This window comes from Vulpes vulpes, chromosome 14, assembly GCF_048418805.1.
Source record: "Vulpes vulpes isolate BD-2025 chromosome 14, VulVul3, whole genome shotgun sequence".
NCBI classification, from domain to species: domain Eukaryota; kingdom Metazoa; phylum Chordata; class Mammalia; order Carnivora; family Canidae; genus Vulpes; species Vulpes vulpes.
Window position 1 is genome coordinate 121,210,697 of NC_132793.1, and position 22,443 is coordinate 121,233,139.

Genomic DNA, 22,443 nt, shown 5'->3' on the forward strand with positions numbered 1-22,443 from the left:
AAAAAAATTGAGAATGTGGTGGTTTCTATTTCACCATGTAATATTAGCAGTCCGTGGCTTTGGAAAACAGTAGCAGAAAATACTGCTGAGGATGTGTGTGTGTGTCACATTCTCTTTTGCTGATCTTTAGAGACATACAGTTTTGCTTACCAGTCAAATAGGAATAGATTATGTATAAGAGAACATTTCTTAGATGTTTTCAGGGAAACCAGAGTGATTGAGACAAAAAATTTCTCTTAAGTGAGAGGAAAGTAAGAACTGTGTATTACATTTCTTTGATTATACTTGTTTATAAATTAATATTGATTTGTGCACTAAGACTATAAAAAAAACTAAATTTATCATTTTGGGGGATGAGTATTTAGATTAATATTATTTTAAATTAAGTAACACATTCTCATTGAAAAAAGAGAATTCAGATGGAAATGTTTCATTCTGTCATCCATCCCTTTGCCTTACGTAGCTATATAAATAATATATACACGCACCCAAATGTACATACATATCTGTATATTCAGCTTTGTATTTATTAGAGTGGCATTTTATTTTGACATTTCTGTAGCTTCCTTTTTCATAACTTAATGTCTTTGGCTTGCTCTTTCCCTCTCTTCCTCTTTTCCTCTCCTTGTCTCCCTCCTTGCCTCTTCCTCAGCTTCTGCCTCTTTGTTTCAATACAGAAAGATTTTTATCTCATTCTTTTAAATTTCTGTGTGGAATTTAATAGTATGCACTTAATTTTATTCACGTTCTTATTTGGGATATTGGATTACTGATTTGTGAACATACCTGTTTATGCTTCATTACAATATATTTTACAATAAATGAGTGATTCACAGTGAAGATTATGATTACCTAAAAGAGAATAGTATTTGTGAGGTTCATTTTAAGAATGTAGCTTACCTACCTATATTATGAAGAATAGATAGGGCTTCCACTTTCTGCTTCTAGGCATAGTGCTCCTTTGAGGGTTCTCCCCATTCCCTACCAGTAGCATTTTGTTTTTCCTTTTGACTTTTATTAATCTTATGGATCAAAGCACCACTAATAATAAATTTTTTTGAACATATGCTACTATTAAGCCAAGTCTTTTCCAGTTTTCAGGTCCAGAAAAGGGAGACTTTACAGTTACCTTTATTAAATTTCTTTCTGAAAGAAACTCTTACATCGTTTTTATTTTTAAAAACATTTAAAAAATTGTATTAGCGCATGCGTACCCGTGCACACATGCTGTAGGGTTGGGGGAGGAGCAGGGGGAGAAGGAGAAAGAGAACCCCAAGCACGCTCGGTGTCCAGTGCAGAGCCCAACTGATGCAGGCTTAATCTCACGGCCCTGAGATCATGACCTGAGCCAAAAGCAAGAGTCAGACGTTTAACCAACTTAGCCATCCAGGTGCCCTGAAGCTCTTGTATTTTTATTAGATTCCAGGCTTTTGTATCCTGATCCATTCATTTATTTAACAATATTTAACAATATTAAATCCTCACTAATTTATTTATTCAACAAATGTCATGTGTTCACTGTATGTACGTAATAGTGTACTGAATATTCTATGAAATAGATACCAGAATAAAAGCATAGTCTTGTCTTCAGAGCTTAGAGTTCATTGGGAAAATAAGTCTTATATAAAAATTATTTAAGGAAAAAATTAGCAGTGATAAAAATATCTTCCAAGGATATTGAGGCATGGGAGTGGTAACTTTTGTTTTGGAGGTTCAGGAAACATTTCCTGGAAGAGACAGAAATTTGAGATAAATGTGAAAAGTTTTGGAAGAATTTATCATGGAAACTTAGGTACTGTGTGCTAGAAAGAGAATAATGTGGAAGCATCTGCTATTTCATATCCATTATTCATTACTTTCTAACCTATTATAGAAAGAAAATCTATTTTAAAAATTCAGTGTGTAAATTTTTACAGATTTACATGATTAATACTACCTAGTATTGTAGCTCATATATATTTTTTTGATGGGGAAACATTTTTTAAAGATTTATTTATTTTAGAGAGCTTGAATGAATGGGGTTGGTGAGGAGAGAGCAAGAGAGAGAATCTCAAACAGACCACGTGCTGAGCATGGAGTCTGATGTGGGGCTTGATTTCACAACCCTGAAATCATGACCTGAGCTGAAACCCAAGAGTCGGATGCATAACCGACTGAGCCACCCAGCACCCCATGGCTTATATTTTCTTAATTATGGTATCTTCTACATAGGAGTCTTTTACTTTATTTGAAACACCTGTGTCCAGAGTGAAAGAAGTCTACCACAATGATGAAATAAATTTCATCTTATATACTGTAATTTTTTTTCAAAAACACTTCTACTGACTTCATGAATGGAATAGCATTATTTATTATAAGGCTTATATTTCATATCCATCTCATTTGAACTTCAGATCTTCCTAATATTAGGGATGACTTACATTTAGAAAGCTTCCTTTAGAAACTTCTTTTTGGAAAGGAAGCAATTTTCAATCTAAAATTGCAGAGTTTTACTGTGGAAGAATGCAGTAATTCTTTGGATGTCTTTCATCTACTTGTTTTTCCATATCAGATTTTATAGCTTCTACAAATTTGATAAATATATCTTTGTATTTCTTTCCAAGTCATTGGTAAAATTATTTAGTGTTAAGAGACAGGTAAATGTACCTTTTCCAAAATTGACACAATCTATTAATCAGCGCCTTGGATATAGCTTTTCTATTTCTCATGAATAGTTGTTCAGTTACTTATGGATCTAATAGCCTCTGTTACTTATCTCGTATTTCATCTTGCCATGAATCAGTGCTTCTCAGTCAAGGGTGACTTGTCTCTCAGGGAACCTTTGGCAAGATCCAGAGACATTTTTGGTCATCATTAGCTGGCAGGTGTTATGGCGTCTGGTTGATAGAGGCTAGAGATGCTACTAAACATTGTACAGTGTGCAGGAGAGCTCCGTACAGAAGGAATATTTGGCTCAAAATGTTAATGTAGAGGTTGGAAACCTTGCCCTACCCTATCAGAAGAGAATTTGGTGAATGTTTTGTTGAACTCCAGATAACCCTTATTTCTAGATTCATTTCGTCTGCTAGTCCTTTAACTTACAAAAAGAAGCACTTAGGTTAGCATGGTTTATTCCTGTGATCCTCGTCTTGTTGAATATTCCATTTAATCTGCTCTTGATATTATTGCACAGAATTGTCACTAAACCTTTCCTCTTCTGTAGTTCTGTGTTTGGGGACCTGCCATTCACTTTTTGGCAATTGGAATTCCATTTCTTGTTTTTAACCTTTAGACACTTCTTCCATTTTATAGATGAGTCAAAAGTCACGGTTACTGCTTTAGCAATTTTATTCACAGATTGACATTAACTGAAACATCTTTATAGGAGCTAGATGCTTTCTTACAATCTTTTTTGCCTAATAGTTTGTTCATTAGGCCTCTTTTAAAAGTGCATATTCTGAGACCTGAAAAAAAAAATTAAGTGGCATAGGGGAGCACTAGAGTATCCAATGATTTTTGAGGTTCTGAAGCATCTTTCAAAATGAACAGACTGCTGTTTGTTCTTGAGACACATGTTTTACTGTCAGGCACTTGTGAAACTTTGAGAGACACAGGATTGTATTCTAGAATGCCAAGGAAGTAGGATTATATTAGGAAAGTATAATTAAATAGTAATAAAATAATATAGAAGTGATTTATACTTGGCTCTGATGCTGAGACAATTTTGTTACCTCCTCTCATATGTGGGAAAGTGGAATGTGAATGAAAGTCGGGAATGGCATTGTTGAACCACTCTCTTTACTCTTGATGGCCAATCAGGTTTCCTCCATGCTGCCTGTTTCATACCTAAGAATTGTAAGAAGCTCTGTGTGATGTACCTGTGTCCCATTGTCCAAGCCTCCCCTTGACTTCCCCCGCTACTTTCCTTTTTCTGTGAGATCCAGTGGAGAGAGAGGGAGGGAAAGTAAGTAGTAAATTGTTCCACTTTCTCCTTCTGTGTTACATTTTCTTAGTAATTGAAACTGGCTGTGACTTTCCATGGACTGTTATTCCTACTCTGGTGGGGAGTTGGGACCTATGTGGTGGATAACATCACAACGCAAGCCGGTACTTTTTTCCTCTTATATATCATTACTCACCTCACTAGGCCTCACAAATTATGGGTTTATTTAAAAAAAAAATAATGAACTCTGTTCGATTCTAAGAGGATTTAGTGGTACTGAATCATGAGCTCTCTTACTTTCTTGAGTAAAAATGGTCAATCTCAGAGGTTTTATTTAATTATACTAAAGTACAGAATATTTGATTCACCACATAAATGGTGTGAAGATGGATGTTTAGTTTCTCTTCCATCCACTTAATTAGCAAATACTTATTAAAGGCTTGGCATATGTATGAACCTTTCTCTACTTCCAAAACCAAAATGACAGTTTAGGTTTTTGACTCAAAGAAGTATTGAAAAGGAATTTTGTAGGAAAAGGCTCTCTGATTCCTTTCGGGAATTTTGTAGGAAAAGGGAACTCAGATTCCTGTTTTAGTTTTTGACTAGTTGTTGCAAAATAAATTATTTTTAATCTCTGTAGCCAGATCTCTCTAGCACGATCTCCATTAATTTGTTTCTTTTGTGTTCCAGACGAAAGGAATGAACGTCAGAATCCCAAACTCTAAGTAGGATGAACTCCATAATTAGATTTTTTTCCTTTTTGGCTTGTAAATAGATTTTTATATGGACCTGCACATTATTTTCTTTCTCTTTCATTTGTTATCTTTTCTAAATAAATGAATGTCTCTAACTCAGAGTGGCAAAGCAATCTTCTTTCCCAGGCAATTCCTCTGCTGTATATTGGGTAATGCTCGTTTATTTGGTGATTGTTACCACATTTGAGGTTATGTTGTGTATAAATAAAAATAAATGGTGTTTTTATAAGGAGACAGATATCCTAGAGGGAGATTCTAAGTGTTCAATTGCCCATGATTTTCAACTAGGTCTGAGAAATTGGACTTAGATCTATTTATCATTATTGTATTATAAGTTTCTGCGGAGAAGGGAACACAAGTTGCCTTTGGCTTCTGAAGGTGCAAGAACAAATTTAGGCTTATTAAAAAGAACAAATGTTTAAAAAAGAAAAATAATCATAACTTTATTTGGAATGTTTCATTTCTACACTTTAGGATCATAAAATATTTATGTGAGGATGGTGACAGCAGCTTCTGTTAAATGACTGTCTTCGGCAAGCATTGTTCTCACCTTTGGCCTCTTTTGCCTTCTTTTTCCATAACGTATTGGTATATAGCCTTTGAAATATTAAGGACTAAAGAATTTTTAAGACAGCCAGTTTAAAAGTCATAGTACAGACAGTAGGACTCTTGATTTCTTCAGGTTTTCTGGTTTTGTCAAGGCAAGATGACCAAATGCTTTCAGATATATCTGCGACTTTATAGAACACCATATTTTTCTATGTTCTCCTTAATGAAACCCTCTGTATTTATAAGAAATACCTTAATGCTTAGGATCATGAGTTTACTTTTTTGTTGTTAGTTTTCCCAGTCACTGTAAGGAGTATGGGGAAGTGCATAAATCATGGAGTACTATGTAAGTGTCAAATCAAGGAAGCCAGTCTTTTCTCTTTTTATAGCTGTATTTCACTCAAATTGCTTCTACTTTCCAAGGGGCCTGAAGAGCTATTTATTTTGTGGTTAGCAGAGTAAAAGGGGCCTTGTATGTAGTTTTAGCTTAGTACAATATAAACACAGTTGAAATTTTATGCAGAACACTTCCATATTTTTTGAAAATTCATGTGTAATTCCTTTTTTACTTAAATTATGAAAATGCTTATAAAATTATGTCTGTGTTTGGGGTATAGTACATCTTTTGGATCTATAGCTTGAAGACATTGTTAAGTTTGAATTTGTGTATTCTAAACCAAAAATTCAGAGAAAGGCTCTATTACCCTCCACTGTTACAAAGAGATCTCTAGCAGAGAAGGCTCGTGAAAAAGAAGACCCCCCTTTTAGGGGTGACATTTATACCTATAATGGTAAGGCTAACCTAAAGGAAAAGAGTGATGCATTTTTGTTTTTTTGCCAGCTTAATTTTACTGTTCCCATAATATTTTTGAGCTTTGAAATTCGAGATGAATTTTTAATGACTGCTAAATGTTCGTGTATACAAATATTTGTCAGTACCTCTGATTATCTCCAGGAATTACTGGGCTAAAGGTTATGAACATCTTTAAGGCTCTGCATATATTTTGCCAAATTGCTTTCTGGAAATTCTTACTGGTTTACATGTTTTCATAATGAGTGTTTATATTAGAACTAATAATACATTATAGGTGATTTTTATGGTTGGTGTACTTAAGTGGAATGGTGATAATGTCACCTCTCCTTTGCAAAACCATCAGAATCAGACGCCTTTTCCCACATCTGGCAGGGGCAAAGAAGGATCAGGCAGGGAGAACAGATACATCAGTTACTGAACCTAATCTGCTGGCTGACTCTTGTTAACAATAGTTATACTGAAATCTGGTAAGTATATCAAGCCGTGGATGTGCTTAGAAAAATTTACGAATGAATTTTTATTTTAAGCTTGAAGGTAGATTGACTGTAGTTGAAGATAAAACAAGTATGCTTTAATTAAAATCTTTTGGTTGCAGGTTAAAACCTGCTTATTGTAAAAAGCCTACTTTAAGCAAAATGGCATTTGTTAGGCCATTGTCACATCTCACTGAATGCAAGAATGAATCTTTAGTACCTAGTTTAAACATGTTCAGCAAACTGATCAAGGGTAAGATTGGCCCCCATTGTGATCCAAGTGCCCACTCCTGGTCCAGTTGTTGGTGGCAAGGAGTATGGAGTCATCTTACAAATTTACCCATGATTATTGCAGGCCCTTGGAGGGTAGCCTGAGGTGTAAATTTCTGGGAACTTGTAGTGAACAATTCATTTGTGATGAATTTGCTTCAAGTGGTGGATTACTTTTTATATTTAGTAATCAGAAACCTGGAAGGGTTTCTAGTTTGTAGAGTTCATAGTTTCATTTTAACTTAGTAATTAGAAAGTAAGACGAAGTCCTTTTTGATTTTTACATATCTTAGGTATTTTCCTCTTTGAGATGGCAACCACATAGGAATAGCACAGTACCTGGCAAATGCTCTTGGCTGAACGGAGGACTATTTGAGAGGAAGTGACTCACTCATAATGTGGCCTTGCACACCAAATTTATGAAGCGGTCCCCACCACCCCTAGTGACCCAGTCTTCACAAGTGCCTTTTAGATTTTTCTTTTTATTGGATGTCTTTTGTCATTAGGCCAACACAAAGAGCTTTTTATCTTGTGAATCACAGAGCCAAACAAAATTTTTTGAGGCCCTTTTGAGGTACACTGTTGTATCCAAGTTAGACTAGAAAGACTAGAAAGCTTAGAAAGACTTTTAAAACCAGATGTTTAATGGAAACTTTTTAGAAAGATAAAATGTAACAAAGTGCTTAAAGTCTTAAGTGAAGGCTTAGATATTGCTAGACAGCCCACTTCATATAAGCTAGACTCTGACAGCTTCTTGCCACCTCTGCAAATACCACCTAGTCCAAGGCGTCAGCATTTCTTCTGTAACAGCAGTAGCTTTCAACATGGTCTTCCTGCATTCGCTTTTGCCTCTTCACGGTGTGTTCTCCAAAGGACAGGACTTAAGTATGATCACTGATTGCTGAAAATTTTTCAGTGGATTCTTATTCTAAAATAGAACCTAACATTCTTTGCATGACCTGAAAAATCCCACGTGATTTGACTCCTACCTCTCTCACCTTAACTCCAGTGCTATAGCCCCTTTGCGCTGCAGTCACAGTAAACTCCAAGCACACTCACTTGAAGTTTTCTGCACTTGCCCTTTTCATTGCCTGAGGTTACCTCATTGCTTATCAGAGAGGCTTTCCCTGACAACCATAACTGAAAGAGCATCCCCCATTGCTCTTTAATTCTTTCATCCTGTTTTACTTTTTCTTTATAGGGGTTATAACTTGACAGCATATATTTGTTTACTTCTATCTTTTCCTTTTCTAGACCCCAAGCTTCATGAGGTCAGGGATTTTGTCTTTTTTATTCATTGTTAAATCCTTAGTGTTGGTTCATAATGGGTGCTCTGTAAATATTTGTTGAATACATGAGTAAATAATTATATTTGTGTGCTCTGGGTGGTAATTGGCGGGAATTGTTTATTACATGTGTGGCATTGGTAAAAGTGAGGATAAGTATTGAATTCAAGAGATAGGAAGAAAAGAAATCAGCATTCTCTAGCTCTGGTGTGCTTTCTATAAAGCTGATGGAAGTGGTTGCTTTATAAAATTAGAATCGATGTTTTATAATATTTGGTTATATTCCATTTAAGATGAAGAAGATGACTTTATGTGTAAGAAGGCAGCTTCTAAATCAAAAGAGAATGGAGGATCTACACATAGTTATCTTGGGACATCAAACATGAAAAAGAATGAAGAAAACACTAAGACCAAGAATAAACCTTTATCACCAATAAAACTTACCCCCACGTCAGTGCTTGATTATTTTGGAACTGGGAGTGTTCAAAGATCAGATAAGAAGATGGTAGCAAGCAAAAGAAAAGAGGTGAGTGTTCTACATGCAAGCAAGAATATTCAGGGTTTGTACCCATTCACTGTTTTTAATAAGAGAAATTTGGATGTTATAAATAGGTCTGTGTTTTTATTAATGATAATTGTTTTTCTGTGATAATGGATAAACCATATTGCCATCATTTTAGAGGGTGAGGAAGTTAAAATATTGCACATTTAATTTTTTTATATTTGAAATTGGGAAAAGATAATTTAAATCATAAGAATAAATTGTAACTCTTACAATTTAAATACTCAGAATGCAAATTCATGGTATCATTGACCTCAGCCAGACAGAATTGGACAGTAAGCTTATTCCCAAATGAGGTCATAAGTATATAACTTATAAATAGGACTTACCTGTTATATTTTTGACCTTTCTACTTTGGCTGCTGTTGGATTTATTTTTTTCTGGACATTTAAGAAACAAATACAGATAAATAAAAGTGAAAGTAATCTTCTGAATTCAGCCCTGCCAAATGGTGTGTGTATATTGATTTCATTAGTGCCTCTATCGGACGAATGTAACCATTTACACAGACACATTGGTTTCCCAATGCTCTGGATTATTCTGAAGACTATATGTTTATAGGTTTTTTGCAGGGTACTTCTTTTGAACACGTCAATAGAATTAACTGAGAACCATCTGTTTATAGGATATTTGCTCATTAGGAAATTGGATATGGTTAGGGAGTAGCTGTGAACATAATCTTCTGGCTGGTGTGCAGTAAGACTATTTTATAACATAAACTTATCTCTCACTGGTGTATTTAATTAATTAGCTACAGTAAAAAAAACAAAAAACAAATAAAACCCACCTTATTTTTAACTTAAGGTTTATGCTGATCTTGCTTGATTTTCTTTGAAATAGCCTTCACAAAATGCAGATGACTCCAGATTAAATGATGAAGCCATTGCCAAGCAATTGCAACTTGATGAGGATGCAGAGGTATTGGCATTTCATTTATGTATCATTAACAACTTGATGTTGTATCTTGCTATTTAGTCTATTAGGCAAACAGTTTGGACTGTCCTAGTTTAATTTTGGATTGACTCTCATTGTAAGAATTATGTGTAAAATGAGTTAAAATATAATTTATAAAAATTTAATTTTATGTAAAAGATAAATAAGAGCAAGGGATGGTTATTTAAAGATTTATTATTAGATTTCTTTGAATAGAAGCAATTGTATTTAGTAAAGTTAAAATAATTTAATTTGGTCATATCCTTTTTCTTTTCACTATGGGTAATTTCATCCACTCCTGTGGCTCTAAATACTATATATATGCTGATGACCCCTAAATCTGTTCTAGTTCAGAGTGCTCTCTTGGGCAGTACACCTGTTACATTCACTCAACAAATATTTATGAGCCCTTACTGAGTATGTGGCACAGTTCTAGCTTAGGTGTTAAGGATACTACAGTAAAAACAAAAAGAAATGGGGATCCCTGGGTGGCGCAGCGGTTTGGCGCCTGCCTTTGGCCCAGGGCGCGATCCTGGAGACCCGGGATCGAATCCCACATCAGGCTCCCGGTGCGTGGAGCCTGCTTCTCCCTCTGCCTGTGTCTCTGCCTCTCTCTCTCTCTCTGTGACTATCATAAATAAATTAAAAAAAAAAATTAAAAAAAAAAAAAAGAAAAAGAAAAAAGTCAGGTCATCATAACTACTGTGAAGAAAAGTGAAGGTATAGATAGTTTTAGGGGTGATTAGTGGGGTTATGAGTGTTCCATTTTAAATAGAGGGGTTGGAAAGGCCCCTCTGAGGACGTGACACTGGGGAACAAAATGAAATGACAGTCTGACTGCCTGGAGGAAGATTTCCTCTAAACAGAACTGCGAGTGCTTTTCTTAAGGTAGAAACATTTGATTTGATGAATTTGGAAATCTTGTAAGTCATGACAAGTCTCTGTAACCTACCAAAAGGACTTGGAATGGTAAGGGTTTTGGATTCTAGTTTTTGTGAGATGAGAAGCCATTGGAATGGTTGAACACAGAAGTGGACACAATTTGATGGATCTTAAAAGAAAATTATTCTGGCTACTGGGAGGCTAATAAACCATGGTCTGGCAAGATCAAAAGCAGATTAGTTTGGAGACTACTATGGTTGGATAAGTGAGAGAAGATGTTGCCTTGTACCTGGGTGATAATGGAAGGGGTAATGAGGAGTGGTCGTAATCTGTATGTGCTTTGAAGGTGCAACCTTCCAGTTGTTGACAGATTGGGTGTGAGGTATAAGGGAAAGAGAAGATGAAAAGAGGACTCTGTTTTTTGGCTTGAGCAACTGGATCAATGATGATACCATTTATTTAAGAGAAACACTGGTACAAAGAATTCTGTTTTGGACATGTTAAGTTTGAGATGTCTAATAGATTTCCAGTGGAGATGTGGAGTAGGTGTTTCTATAGAGGAATCTGGAGCTGGGGAGCGGGGAGGTCTAAACCAAAGATGTATGTTTGGGGGTCATTAGCATTTGAATGGTATTTAAAACCTGTGTAACTGGATGAGAGTATATAAACAGAAAAGAAGTCTCAGGATTGAACTCTAGGGTACTATTAATATGTAGAGGTCAGGAAGAGGAAGATGATCCAACGACGGAGATTTAAGAAAATGACTAGTGAAGTAGGAGTTTGAGGAAAGCTTGGTATTTTCTGGAAGCCAAAAGAAGAAAGGATTTCTATGAGCAGGGTTTGTCTCCGTCAGAGGCTCCAGACCTTGATACCTAATGCTTGAACCCCCTTGCTATTAGCTTAAGTGTCACTTTCTCATACTTCCTAAACTATATCAGAAACCCCTCTTATATACTGTGTTGCACCCCATTGTAGCTACTTTTAAACACTTCTTATAATTAGTATTTATGTGTCTTCCTATATGTAGGTTCTAAGCTCCACCCACCAGGGCTGTTTATGTTTTGCTTAACTTTTGTGACATCAGTGCTTATTTTAGTGCTTGGTGTAGAAAAGGCTCTTATTAAATACTGTGAGAGAACAGTATTCCAGTTTTATGAAATACTTTGGCAGTTTGGAGTTTGTGTTTTCAAAATCTTTTCCATCTTATTTGATTACACTGAGTTACATAAACCATAAACAGGTATCTATATGACTGAAGGTAGCACAAATGGTTTAGGTAAAACTGTGATTTTAAGGATATGACTTCTTATCTGTCCCGTATACTGGAGGTCTGTCCCACCCTTTCCAAACTTGCTGTGGTACTTCGTATCATAAAACCATATTTTCCCATTTCTGTCACATTCTTTTAGAATCTTGTTTGAGTAATTTATTACTCTGATGATGGACTTTGAGGGTCTTTAATAACTGTGATGTCTTTAAAAAAAAAAAAAAACAACACTGTGATGTCTTTTCTAATTACCTTTCCAAGACTTTTTTTCTCTCACTTTTACCTCCTTGTTTATACATTTAATAAATTATGAGTCTAATATCTAACAAGTTAATATGTTAAATACTACCTGTGCTAAACATTGTATTAAAATCAGGACTTTTGATCAAAGGATGCCATAATTACCAATAATGAATTTCTAGTGGGAGTATTTACATTTCTTCTGTTCTGGCTTCTCAAATTCTCTTTACTAATGTATACTACATAGTGTGAAATTTTGGGAAAATGATAAGAGTTTCAACCAGAAATCCTTGCAGGGCACTTGGAGGTTTAGAGTTTGAAGGACCTTTCAATGATGAAGATTTTTCATATATATTTTTTTAGTACTTAGATGTGTAGTTCAGATATGGTAAGTAAATATTAGGCAACAGAGAATGTATTGATGTGCATATGTCTGGCTTGCTTATGGTTCTGTGTAGCTCAAGATTATTTTATTAAAAAACAAGAAAAGGCTTGGTTACTGTGTTCTCATAAGGTATATGCCAATTTCCAAACCTTTTCTTTTCGATTGGGTGATTTGAACATTCTTTCCTTTGTTTGAATAATATAAGTAGGCTTTTATTTGATGTTACATTAAGCTGTTTTATCAGGGGGCCTAATACCAGTGAGTTTATAAATGAGAAGTATATTCTACTGCTACACCTTCTTTTCTGGAAAACCTCCATTTTGCTGCAAATGAAAATACTAGGAATAATAACAAAGTAATTAGAATATCTGTGTGTTATATTAGCATGTTAGGAAAACTTCTGTGATATGGTGGCTTAAATTCTCAAGTCAGAACATATATTTGAATTAGTGACTGAAAATGGAAATTTGATGATTATATTGTGTGCAAGGAAATTACATAATTTTCTTTATTTCTTAGATTTACTCTTTTTTGTGCCCTTCAGACTATTGTTTTTCTATTAGGATGAGATTCTTTTCAGAGTTCTTTATAGAGTTCAAAATAAATAGAAATAAGAGATCTATAAGTGTTGTATTGGGACTCTTAAGACAAACTATAGACTTTGAACATTATAAGGGAGAAATGTGATTTAAAAATATGCACAATTTCTCTGTTTCACCTGTAAAACTAAAAATAAGTGTTCTGAAATCTAATTTGACTTAATGAAGCAATCTGTGATACTGAACTATTAAGTGGAAGAATGTCATACTTTGTGGAAAATGTTTTTTCCAGTTTCTTCTAAGTATCATGACTCAAACATTTAAAAACTTTTATTTATAAAAAGAAAAAAGCTTACTCTCTTGATACTTTTTACAGTTGGAGAGACAACTGCATGAAGATGAAGAGTTTGCCAGAACATTAGCTATGTTGGATGAAGAGCCCAAGACCAAAAAGGTGGCATATCACCAGATTGTACTCTGAATATATATTGCAGATCAGTGTTCCCTTTCAAACCTGTGTATTCTAGGCTCTGGAGATAACAACCATGAATAACTCTTCTAGAAAGAAGCTAAATTATTTTAATTTTTAACGATGTTTTTGGGGAAGCTCATTGAGAAACTTATTCTTGCTCTAAAAGGAAGGTTAATTGATCCAAAGCCAACCAGAATCTTTCTTAACAGTACAATGAATTTTAGCTTGTACTTACTCTCTGTCACAAATGAGCTCTTATGTACTCGTTTAAAGAACACAAAGGTTCTTAAGGAAATTTAAAGTTTAATAACTTTATTTATTTATTATTTTTAAAGATTTTATTTATTTATTCATGAGTCACACACACAGAGAGAGAGAGAGAGAAAGAGAGAGAGAGAGAGAGGCAGAGACTCAGGCAGAGGGAGAAGCAGGCTCCACACAGGGAGCCTGACATGGGACTCCATCCTGGGTCTCCAGGATCACGCCTTGGGCTGAAGGTGGCGCTCAACCGCTGAGTCACCCAGGCTGCCCAAAGTTTAATAACTTTAATGCTAATTACTGGTTTCTTCTTCCTGGAACACATTTTTGCTAATTTTAATTAGCAATTTTAATATCTGTGTTAGGACAGCCTCCAATAATAATGAGTTTATTTTTGGGAGTCTTTAAAAGAATCTGTTTTTTTAAAGCACCTGATCTCCAAAAAGTTAGCCTTGTTTCCATGGAACCGCATTCTGTTAATATTGTGAATATTAATACCTATTTTAAAAGATTTATAGTAGGTGGATATAAGACAATAAGGAATGGAGGGACTTTGTCGTTTGAAAACCCTTACTCCCCCTAAATGCATTCAAGTTATAATTATTTTTTTATTTTTATTTTCTTAAAATTATAATTTTTTAAAAAAATACTATGTTATGCATCCCAGTTTGTAACCTCTTTGTAAAATGGAGTTTTGAAGGAGCACTGGAGAAAAATTTTTTTTTTCCTCTCTTGAGAAAGTGTCTGTCTTCTTTTGAGCTTTAGATTGTTTTTCAAATTTAGTCTTTTGGGTTTGGATTTTAGTTTTTAACTGCATAATACTAACAATTTAAGAATTGAGATGAAAGAAACAGAAGCAAGTCTTCCATTCTCACAAGTTGGGAACAACTGTGATAATTTTTATAGATGTATTTTTCTATAACTTTTCATCAGTTTCCTTATCTGTAAAGTTAAAAGTAAGAAAAAAATGCTTCATTTTTCCCAGAAACTTTATGGATGAATGAATGAGAATTTATTATATTGTCTTCTTGCTTTGGAATGTGGCCCTTAGAATTAAAACTTAATTAAATTAAAACTTTGGTCAATCTTAACAACATACTTTGTGATAGTAGTTTTCCCATTGTCACATTTGACACTTTAAATTTCCTTAGGCTTGGAAGGACCCAGAGGAGCGAGAAACGTTTTCATCTGTCCGAGCCAATTTAAGTAAAGCAGGAAAACATAAATCTCCTCATAAAGGTAATACTAACAGAGAAAAGTAAGCTAGAACATTTATTTACCTTTACAGAAGAAAATTCATGATAACCCGTTTAAATATTCTATTCAGTAATTGCCTTGTATTGTTAGGTAGACATTATTTCATAGGAATATTGAAATATGTTCTTAGATACTTTGAAAGCTATATTTGGATATTAGCTGTTGTTGAATGCCCGTCTATGATTGTTGTAAAAAATGTGTTTCAGTTCTTGGTTTCATGTTAATGTTAATTTCCAAGTGCATTGCAACATGTGGGCTTCAGCATAGATGGCAAAGATGTTTCAAGCTCATAGAGTTGACTTATAGTTGTCCATGTCATCAGAATCTTTCCTGCTGATTGTCTGTAGGTTTTATTTTTTACTGGTCCTGATAATCTGAGCATCTGCTAGTATAGATGGTCTTACTCCTATAAGTAAATTCATTTATATAGTCTTGAAATTACAGAATTTTGGGCTTTCAGACTATATTACAAACACAGACATTTTTAAGAAATATTTATTTATTGGGATGCCTTGGGTGGCTCAGTGATGAAGCATTTGTCTTAAGCTCAGGGTGTGATCCTGGAGTCCTGGGATCAAGTCCCACATTGGGCTCCCTGCATGGAGCCTGCTTCTCTCTCTGCTCTGTCTCTGCCTCTCTCTCTCTCTCTCTCTCTGTGTGTGTGTCTCATGAATAAATAAATAAAATCTTCAAAAACTTATTTGAGAGAGAGAGAGAGACTGTGTGTGTGTGTGTGTGTGTGTGTATGTGTTTGTAGGTGGTGAGCAGGGGAAGGGAAGGGGGGTGGAGGGGTGAGGGAGAAAGTCTCAAGCTGACTCTGTGCTGAGCAGAGAGTCTGACACAAGGCTTAATTTCATGGCCCTGAGATCATGACCTGACTGAGCCACACAGGTGCCCCTACAAACACAGAATATTTTTTTTTTTAAAGATTTTATTTATTTATTCTTGAGAGATAGAAGGAGAGACAGAGCCAGAGACACAGGCAGAGACAGAGCCAGAGACACAGGCAGAGGGAGAAGCAGGCTCCATGCACCGGGAGCCCGACGTGGGATTCGATCCCGGGTCTCCAGGATCGCGCCCTGGGCCAAAGGCAGGCGCCAAACCGCTGCGCCACCCAGGGATCCCCAGAATTTTTTTTTTTAATTTTTATTTATTTATGATAGTCACAGAGAGAGAGAGAGAGAGGTAGAGAGAGAGGTAGAGACATAGGCAGAGGGAGAAGCAGGCTCCATGCACCGGGAGCCTGATGTGGGATTCGATCCCGGGTCTCCAGGATCGCGCCCTGGGCCAAAGGCAGGCACCAAACCACTGCGCCACCCAGGGATCCCCAAACACAGAATTTTTATGTGACATTCTACTCAGTAAGTTTTCTCAGTGTAAGTTTCAGGTCATTGAAGTTTATCTGTGGAATAAAGGCCATGGCCTTAGATGTTTATGATATCATTTGAAGTAATGAGTCATTCATTCATTCATTTATTTTATTTTGAGGAGGGAGGGGCAGAGAGAGGGATAGAATCTTAAGCAGACTCCACATCCAGTGTAGAGCCCAGCACAGGGCTGGATCTTACAACCCTGAGATCCTGACCTGAGCAGAAACCAAGAGTCCAGTGCTTAACTGACTGAGCCACCCAGGTGCCCCATGAGTCCTTTATATTTAAAAAGACAGATCCTTTAATTTGAACTGGTTATACAAAAATGTACAAATGTTTAAGTTTTAAAAATAAATGTTATGTATAAAGAACTAAAATCTTTTCTTTTTTAAAAATATTTTAAAATATTTTAAAAAGATTTTCTTTTTAAAAAATATTTTATTTATTTATTCATGAGAGATACAGAGAAAGAGAGAGAGAGGCAGAGACACAGGCAGAGGGAGAAGCAGGCTCCATGCAGGGAGCCCAATGCGGGACTTGGTCCTGGGTCTCCAGGATCACGCCCTGGGCTGAAGGCGGCGCTAAACCGCTGAGCCACCCGGGCTGCCCAAGAACTAAAATCTTAATATGAATATTAAGAGATCACCATATTGTGTGCTACTAAGATTATTTAATTGAAAAATGAAAAAAAAAGGTCTTGATTTGGAGTATCATTTTTTCCCAAAACAACAGTCATATTCTTTTCTTTCTTTCTAGTAAAAACAGAACAATTTTCAGATGGCAGGAAGAACTGTAGTCCTAACAAGCAAACTAAATGTGAAAGTTTGATAGGATCTCAGCAACATTTGAAGTCATCACCTCACAAAATAGAAACTTCTCCAAAAGCCAGTTCCAAGTTGGCCCTTTTGAAAAAAAAAGGAGAGAGTTCTTATAAAGAAACAGAGCCTATGACTTCAAAAAGAAAAAATGCTGTTGAATTAAAAGGACAGACAAAGACTCCTAAGAAACCCAAAAGTTCTCCAGCTAAAAAAGAGGTAGAAATTTCCTAGAAGTTTATCATTTGGGGGCTGTGTGTTGGCTTGGGTTTGACTGTTTTCAAGTTTACTTTTAGCTTTATAAGTCATGGTAGTACTTTTAAGCTATCTGACTTAGATGCTCTTGCAGAATATAGCTTATTAATGTAGCTAAATTAGCCAATATTTATTGAGTGTTAAACTGTATTAGATATTGCAGTAATACATACGATATCTCATTTAATCTTAACAACAACCCTGTAACATGACTTTTATTATTCAGTTTTTAATGATGAGGAAACAGGCTGATGAAAGAGTTAAGGAACTTTTCCAAGATCATCCAGCTAGTAAGTAGCAGAGCCAACTTTTAATTCAGTTCCTCTGAGGTAAAAAAACAAAACAAAACGAAACAGCAATATAATAACATGGTGGCTTTTGAGCACGGACTCTGGAGCCATTTTCAGATCATATAGCCCTGCCATTGAGCAGATGTGTTACTTCTCTCTGCTTTGGTTTCCTCATTTGTAAAGTAGGGGTAATAATAGTACCTGAGTTAGTATTGGAATTTTGGAACAGTGCCTGGTACATAATAAGTGCTATGTTTTTGTTATTATTAAAATCATTTGAATTTGTCCTGAATGTACCCCATTTTGCTCTTGTATAACAGCATTGAGATAATGAAATCATTTGGAAAGGCAAAAAAGAATGAAATAATGCAGAATAGTTTTCAAAATTTTTGTTTTTATATATATTTGAGAATTGAATGATTTCTTAAGATCTCTATTTGGACCCACGTTAGATTCATAATGAGAAACCACTGTTCCTTCAAGCCTCTTAATGCACTTCGAGTTAAAAGTAGAATATTGTCCATTTTAACTGCTTATCACTGTTTTTTTTTAGTGCAGAATAGTGAAATGGTGATTTCTAGATGCTTTTGTTTGTGGCCATTGCTCATAAATATGCTTGAGGGAACAATTAACATTTGGTTTCAGATTCTTTTTCACTAAATGCTTATCTGGTAGATGAATGTTTTTCTTCAGGCATACTAAACATGTTCATTTTATAGAGGCTAGTCTATTTTTATTAAAGGAAAAGAAACCTTTAAATGTTGCTTTATTCTTCACCTTATTTTTCAAAGTTAGAATAGAAATGACTTAGAACTTTTATTTTAGCATTTGGGAATATCAAAGCATTTAATAAATTCAGTCTACCCTGGTTAAATAATAATTTTCCCATTTTGGTATGCCTTGGATTCTCCTTTGAAGCTTATTAAATATATGACTTTGTAGTCTGAATAGGTGTATTTTAATAAGCTCAGATGGATATGAATGCCCACCAGCGTTTGAGAACCACTGTTAAAGCAGTAGGATTAGAGTCTAGCAGCTTCTAATGGCTTACTTAGCTTATAACCAAAGCAGCTTACTTATTTTATTGATTAAAATAATTTATTTGTATAAAAGTAATATTTTTATTCTCAAAGGGATTTGAGCTGGCTTATAAGTTGAAAGAATATGAAATGGGAAGTAGAAAAAACAAGAGACCTTTCTTGTAGTGGTTCTGAAATCAGAATTATCTAGGGTGGTTTTCCCCCAAATACACATGCCCTAGCCATATCCCGTATCTCTGAATCAGAAACTTGGAGTAGCTTTGCGCAGTGGCAGTATCATAGCCAATGAGGTTTATCCGAGATACAATTATTGCTAACGGAAACTTGGAGTGAGTCCAGGGATATATAGTTTGAAAAGTTTCCCCCACGGTTTTCTGAGATAGACCCAGAGGTCTATATGAGAGAAACAGAATAGGAGACATTAAACCTAGAAAGGAGGTGGTGGCATATAGAATGTGTCTACTTTTTGGAGTAAAGCTTGCCTGTTGTTTGAACAGGCCTGTTGTTGCTGTGTATATGAAGCCCTCAATCGTCAGCCTGTAGTACTCATATACTCAGAGGTATAGGGCCATTTATGTTGCTTTAGGGGTGTGCAAGGGTATATAGGATAACATGAGATATCTTCTTGTGTGATCAGGTATACCTGGGGGGGAAATTAATTTTTTCATTAAAATACACATGGTTATATTATGGAAAAGAATTTGAAATTCACATGAATTTTTGAAATGTACTTTTTTTGTTTCTTCTCTTGGGGCTAGCAGCTTGGCTTATGTACTTAATCTGCCCTTGCATATGTGCCTTTAGAGAGTCAAAAGGCTTGAGAAGAGCTGATACAGGGATGTTTATAAGCCAGGCTTATCTATACTGGGGAGTACTGTGTAGCTTAGCTAAAAATGTTAATTTCAGGACCAAACACAGAAGTGACTTAATGTGTATTTATTGATACGTATTTTGAATTTTACATGAATTTGCATGACTTTATTCAATTTCCCCCCCTCTCCCCAAAGTCTATAAGTCCTGAAGATTCTGAGAAGAGACGCACAAATTATCAAGCTTATCGAAGCTACTTAAATCGAGAAGGCCCCAAAGCCCTGGGCTCCAAAGAAATACCAAAGGTATGAGTGCTAAGAGAGCATGCTGTTTTGTTAGGGCCTCTGGTCCCTGGGTCCGTGCATGTATTCACTATGTTCATAGCAGTAGAGAATTTATAATTAAAAATGAAGAGGGGTCCCTGGTTGGCTCAGTCAGTGGACTGTGACTCTTGGTCTCAGCGTTGTGAGGTCAAGCCACCCAAATTGAGTGTAGAGATTACTTAAAAAAATAAAATCTTAAAAAAAAAATTAACAGAAAAGCCTTAGTCACCATCTTTGTGATTTAGGGATTTTTATTTATAGTATGAATTACTGCTTGATACTATTAGAAAAAATTTCCCTTAAATAACCAGTAACCCTGGAGGGGCTCAGTTTTGAGGAATATGGTAGTCATAAAACCAGAGCTTTTTGCTGATAGGTGTGGATCCACCAGAAAGGGAGATAGAAGGTATACCAGAAAGAGAAGGATAAGGTAGAGAGGAGGGGATTCAGGTTACAAATGGAGATTAGTAGTTCCTCCTAATAAAGAGGGGATGAGGATGAACCTTACAGGGCTGCGGGGTTGTGTAGGAGGCTAGAGGAGGATGTCAGCCCTGCCTCTTGCATGTGGTGTAAGAAAGACTGTAAGACTCAGCAAGCTCCTGAGAGGACTTTTTTTTTGTTTGTTTGTTTTTTTTAAGATTTTATTTATTTGAGAGAGAGAACATGCACAACTGGGGGAGGAGGTGAAGGAGAGGGAGAAGCAGACTCCTTGCTGAGCAGGGAGCTCAATGTGGGGCTCAATCCCAGGACCCTGAGATCATTACCTGAGCCAAAAGGCAGATGCTGAACCGACTGAGCCACCCAAGTGCTGCTGCTTGAGAGGACTTTAGGCAAAGTGAAGTTCTTAGGGGACTCAATGAAGGCAAGATGGTGGAGGAAATACTGAGTAGAGGTTGAGGATATTGGGTAGGTTGCTGGTCCCACATGTTCTAGAGTGGAAGAGTTTGGTCAAGAGGCTAATAATGCTGAGATTGGTTGTAAAATAGGTATTCAGAGCCGCAATGGTTGATAGTTCAGGATAGGTGATTAGGGTGTGGGATAGAGGCTTGTATGTGGACTTTCCCAGGGTCATTTTGAATTTTTTGAGAAGAATTTAAATTCCTTAGTATTCACAAGATTATTTCAATCCTAGAATCATAGGGCTTGAAGGGACCTTGAGTCATTAATCAAACTTTTTCTCTCCAAGCAGATTCATAGCTTTTTTTCCCCCCTAAGAAAGATTCTTTAGCAGGATGGTGAAAGATTGAACTTGTATTGGGGTAGTCTTTGATATTTGCTTAGCTTCTTCATTTCAGGCCTGTTTTAAATCTATATTGATCCCAATTCTCTGTTCAAAGGGTAATAAGTAACTTGGAATGGTTTTTACATAATTTTCATTTTCCTTGGTTATTTTATTGAACCATTGCAAAAATTTGAAAAAATCTATAAATATACATAGTTCCAATTAAGATTAAGTGTCTCCTTCATCCAGTTCTCTTTGGTTAGTATCTTTTGTATATTAAGTTATCGTTCTAATCAAGAGATAATATATATGATTTTGCCTTTAAGTTACTTACAGTTTGTTCGATTTACTATCACACAGAGAGAAGGGCAAGAGCTCAAACTTGCTTAGCCTTTTTAGAATCAAATTTTTCTTTTTTAACAACAAGAAATTCTGTAGGTGGATTTTATCTAGTTGTTTATTTAAAGTTTTGCAAATTAACTAGTGGTTTAAATATTAAAAAGACATGAAAGTAGTATGAATAGATTCATAAGCTTTAGTGAAGTGTAGTGGATATATATTTTTCATTGCTGGTTTTTTAAGTTTATTAAATGCTAACCTACATGAGAATTTCTCAGGATTTAATTTCAGGTTCTACTTACTTGCTGTGAATTTCCTGCAAATTTTTCATGCTGAGATTATTTATGATGTCAAATGAGAAAAATCAACTTCCTGCAGTTTTGATGCCAAGTATTTCTTTGGAAGGTTACCATGTAATTTCCTCTCTGCTTGAACATTTTGGTTTTTAGGGAGCTGAAAATTGCTTGGAAGGCCTTACATTTGTAATCACAGGAGTGCTGGAGTCCATCGAACGAGATGAGGCCAAGTCTCTAATTGAGCGTTATGGGGGAAAAGTAACAGGAAATGTCAGCAAGAAAACAAACTACCTTGTTATGGGTCGTGATAGTGGACAGTCCAAGAGTGATAAGGTGGGTCCTGCTATCTTTTTGACACAGTGAGATAGTCTGCTTGCCTTGGCAGGCTCTTACTGGGACTGTTTGTAGTAATGCCCTCTACACAGAATTAAATGAAGAGAAAAATAGAAAAGTAATTTCATCCCTATATTATTTCTTCTGCAGATGTGCTCTGGCTTCAACTTCAGGATTTTGGCTTTCCAGTTGAAGGCACAGTTCCTGTTCAGTTGAATTTCTCAGTGTAGTATTCTAGTTTAGATCATTTTTCAAAGATAGAAGCAAATGCAGTTTTCTTTTTCTTCTAGGCCTAAATACTTCTATATATGCCACTGTGAGACTCCATCTTAACTTTTGTTTATTGAAAGCTCTTTTTGTGCTGGGGAAAATTATGTTTAGCCAAGTAACAGAGTATCTGATAACTGTGGTTTGGCAAATAGCTGCTTATTTTCTTACCTGACAAGAATCCCAGAGATAGGCAGTTGGAGGGGATGGCCCAGCAGC

General features: G+C 35.7%; 1 protein-coding gene and 1 non-coding gene across 5 annotated transcripts in view; both read left to right on the forward strand.

The window, feature by feature from the left end:
• RFC1 (replication factor C subunit 1) overlaps nt 1-22,443 on the forward strand; it is a 75,582-nt gene that overhangs the window by 31,052 nt on the left and 22,087 nt on the right. For all 4 annotated transcript variants that reach the window (XM_025997767.2, XM_072737862.1, XM_025997758.2 and 1 more), the window contains 7 exons: nt 8,363-8,595; nt 9,472-9,549; nt 13,254-13,331; nt 14,759-14,846; nt 16,991-17,268; nt 19,642-19,749; nt 21,778-21,957. In XM_025997767.2, the coding sequence (XP_025853552.2) occupies nt 8,363-8,595; nt 9,472-9,549; nt 13,254-13,331; nt 14,759-14,846; nt 16,991-17,268; nt 19,642-19,749; nt 21,778-21,957 (1,043 nt within the window). The remainder of the gene's footprint in view (nt 1-8,362; nt 8,596-9,471; nt 9,550-13,253; nt 13,332-14,758; nt 14,847-16,990; nt 17,269-19,641; nt 19,750-21,777; nt 21,958-22,443) is intronic.
• LOC140595561 (U4 spliceosomal RNA) lies at nt 18,891-19,029 on the forward strand. The gene has a single exon (XR_011997293.1). It is a non-coding gene; the product is annotated as a U4 spliceosomal RNA (small nuclear RNA).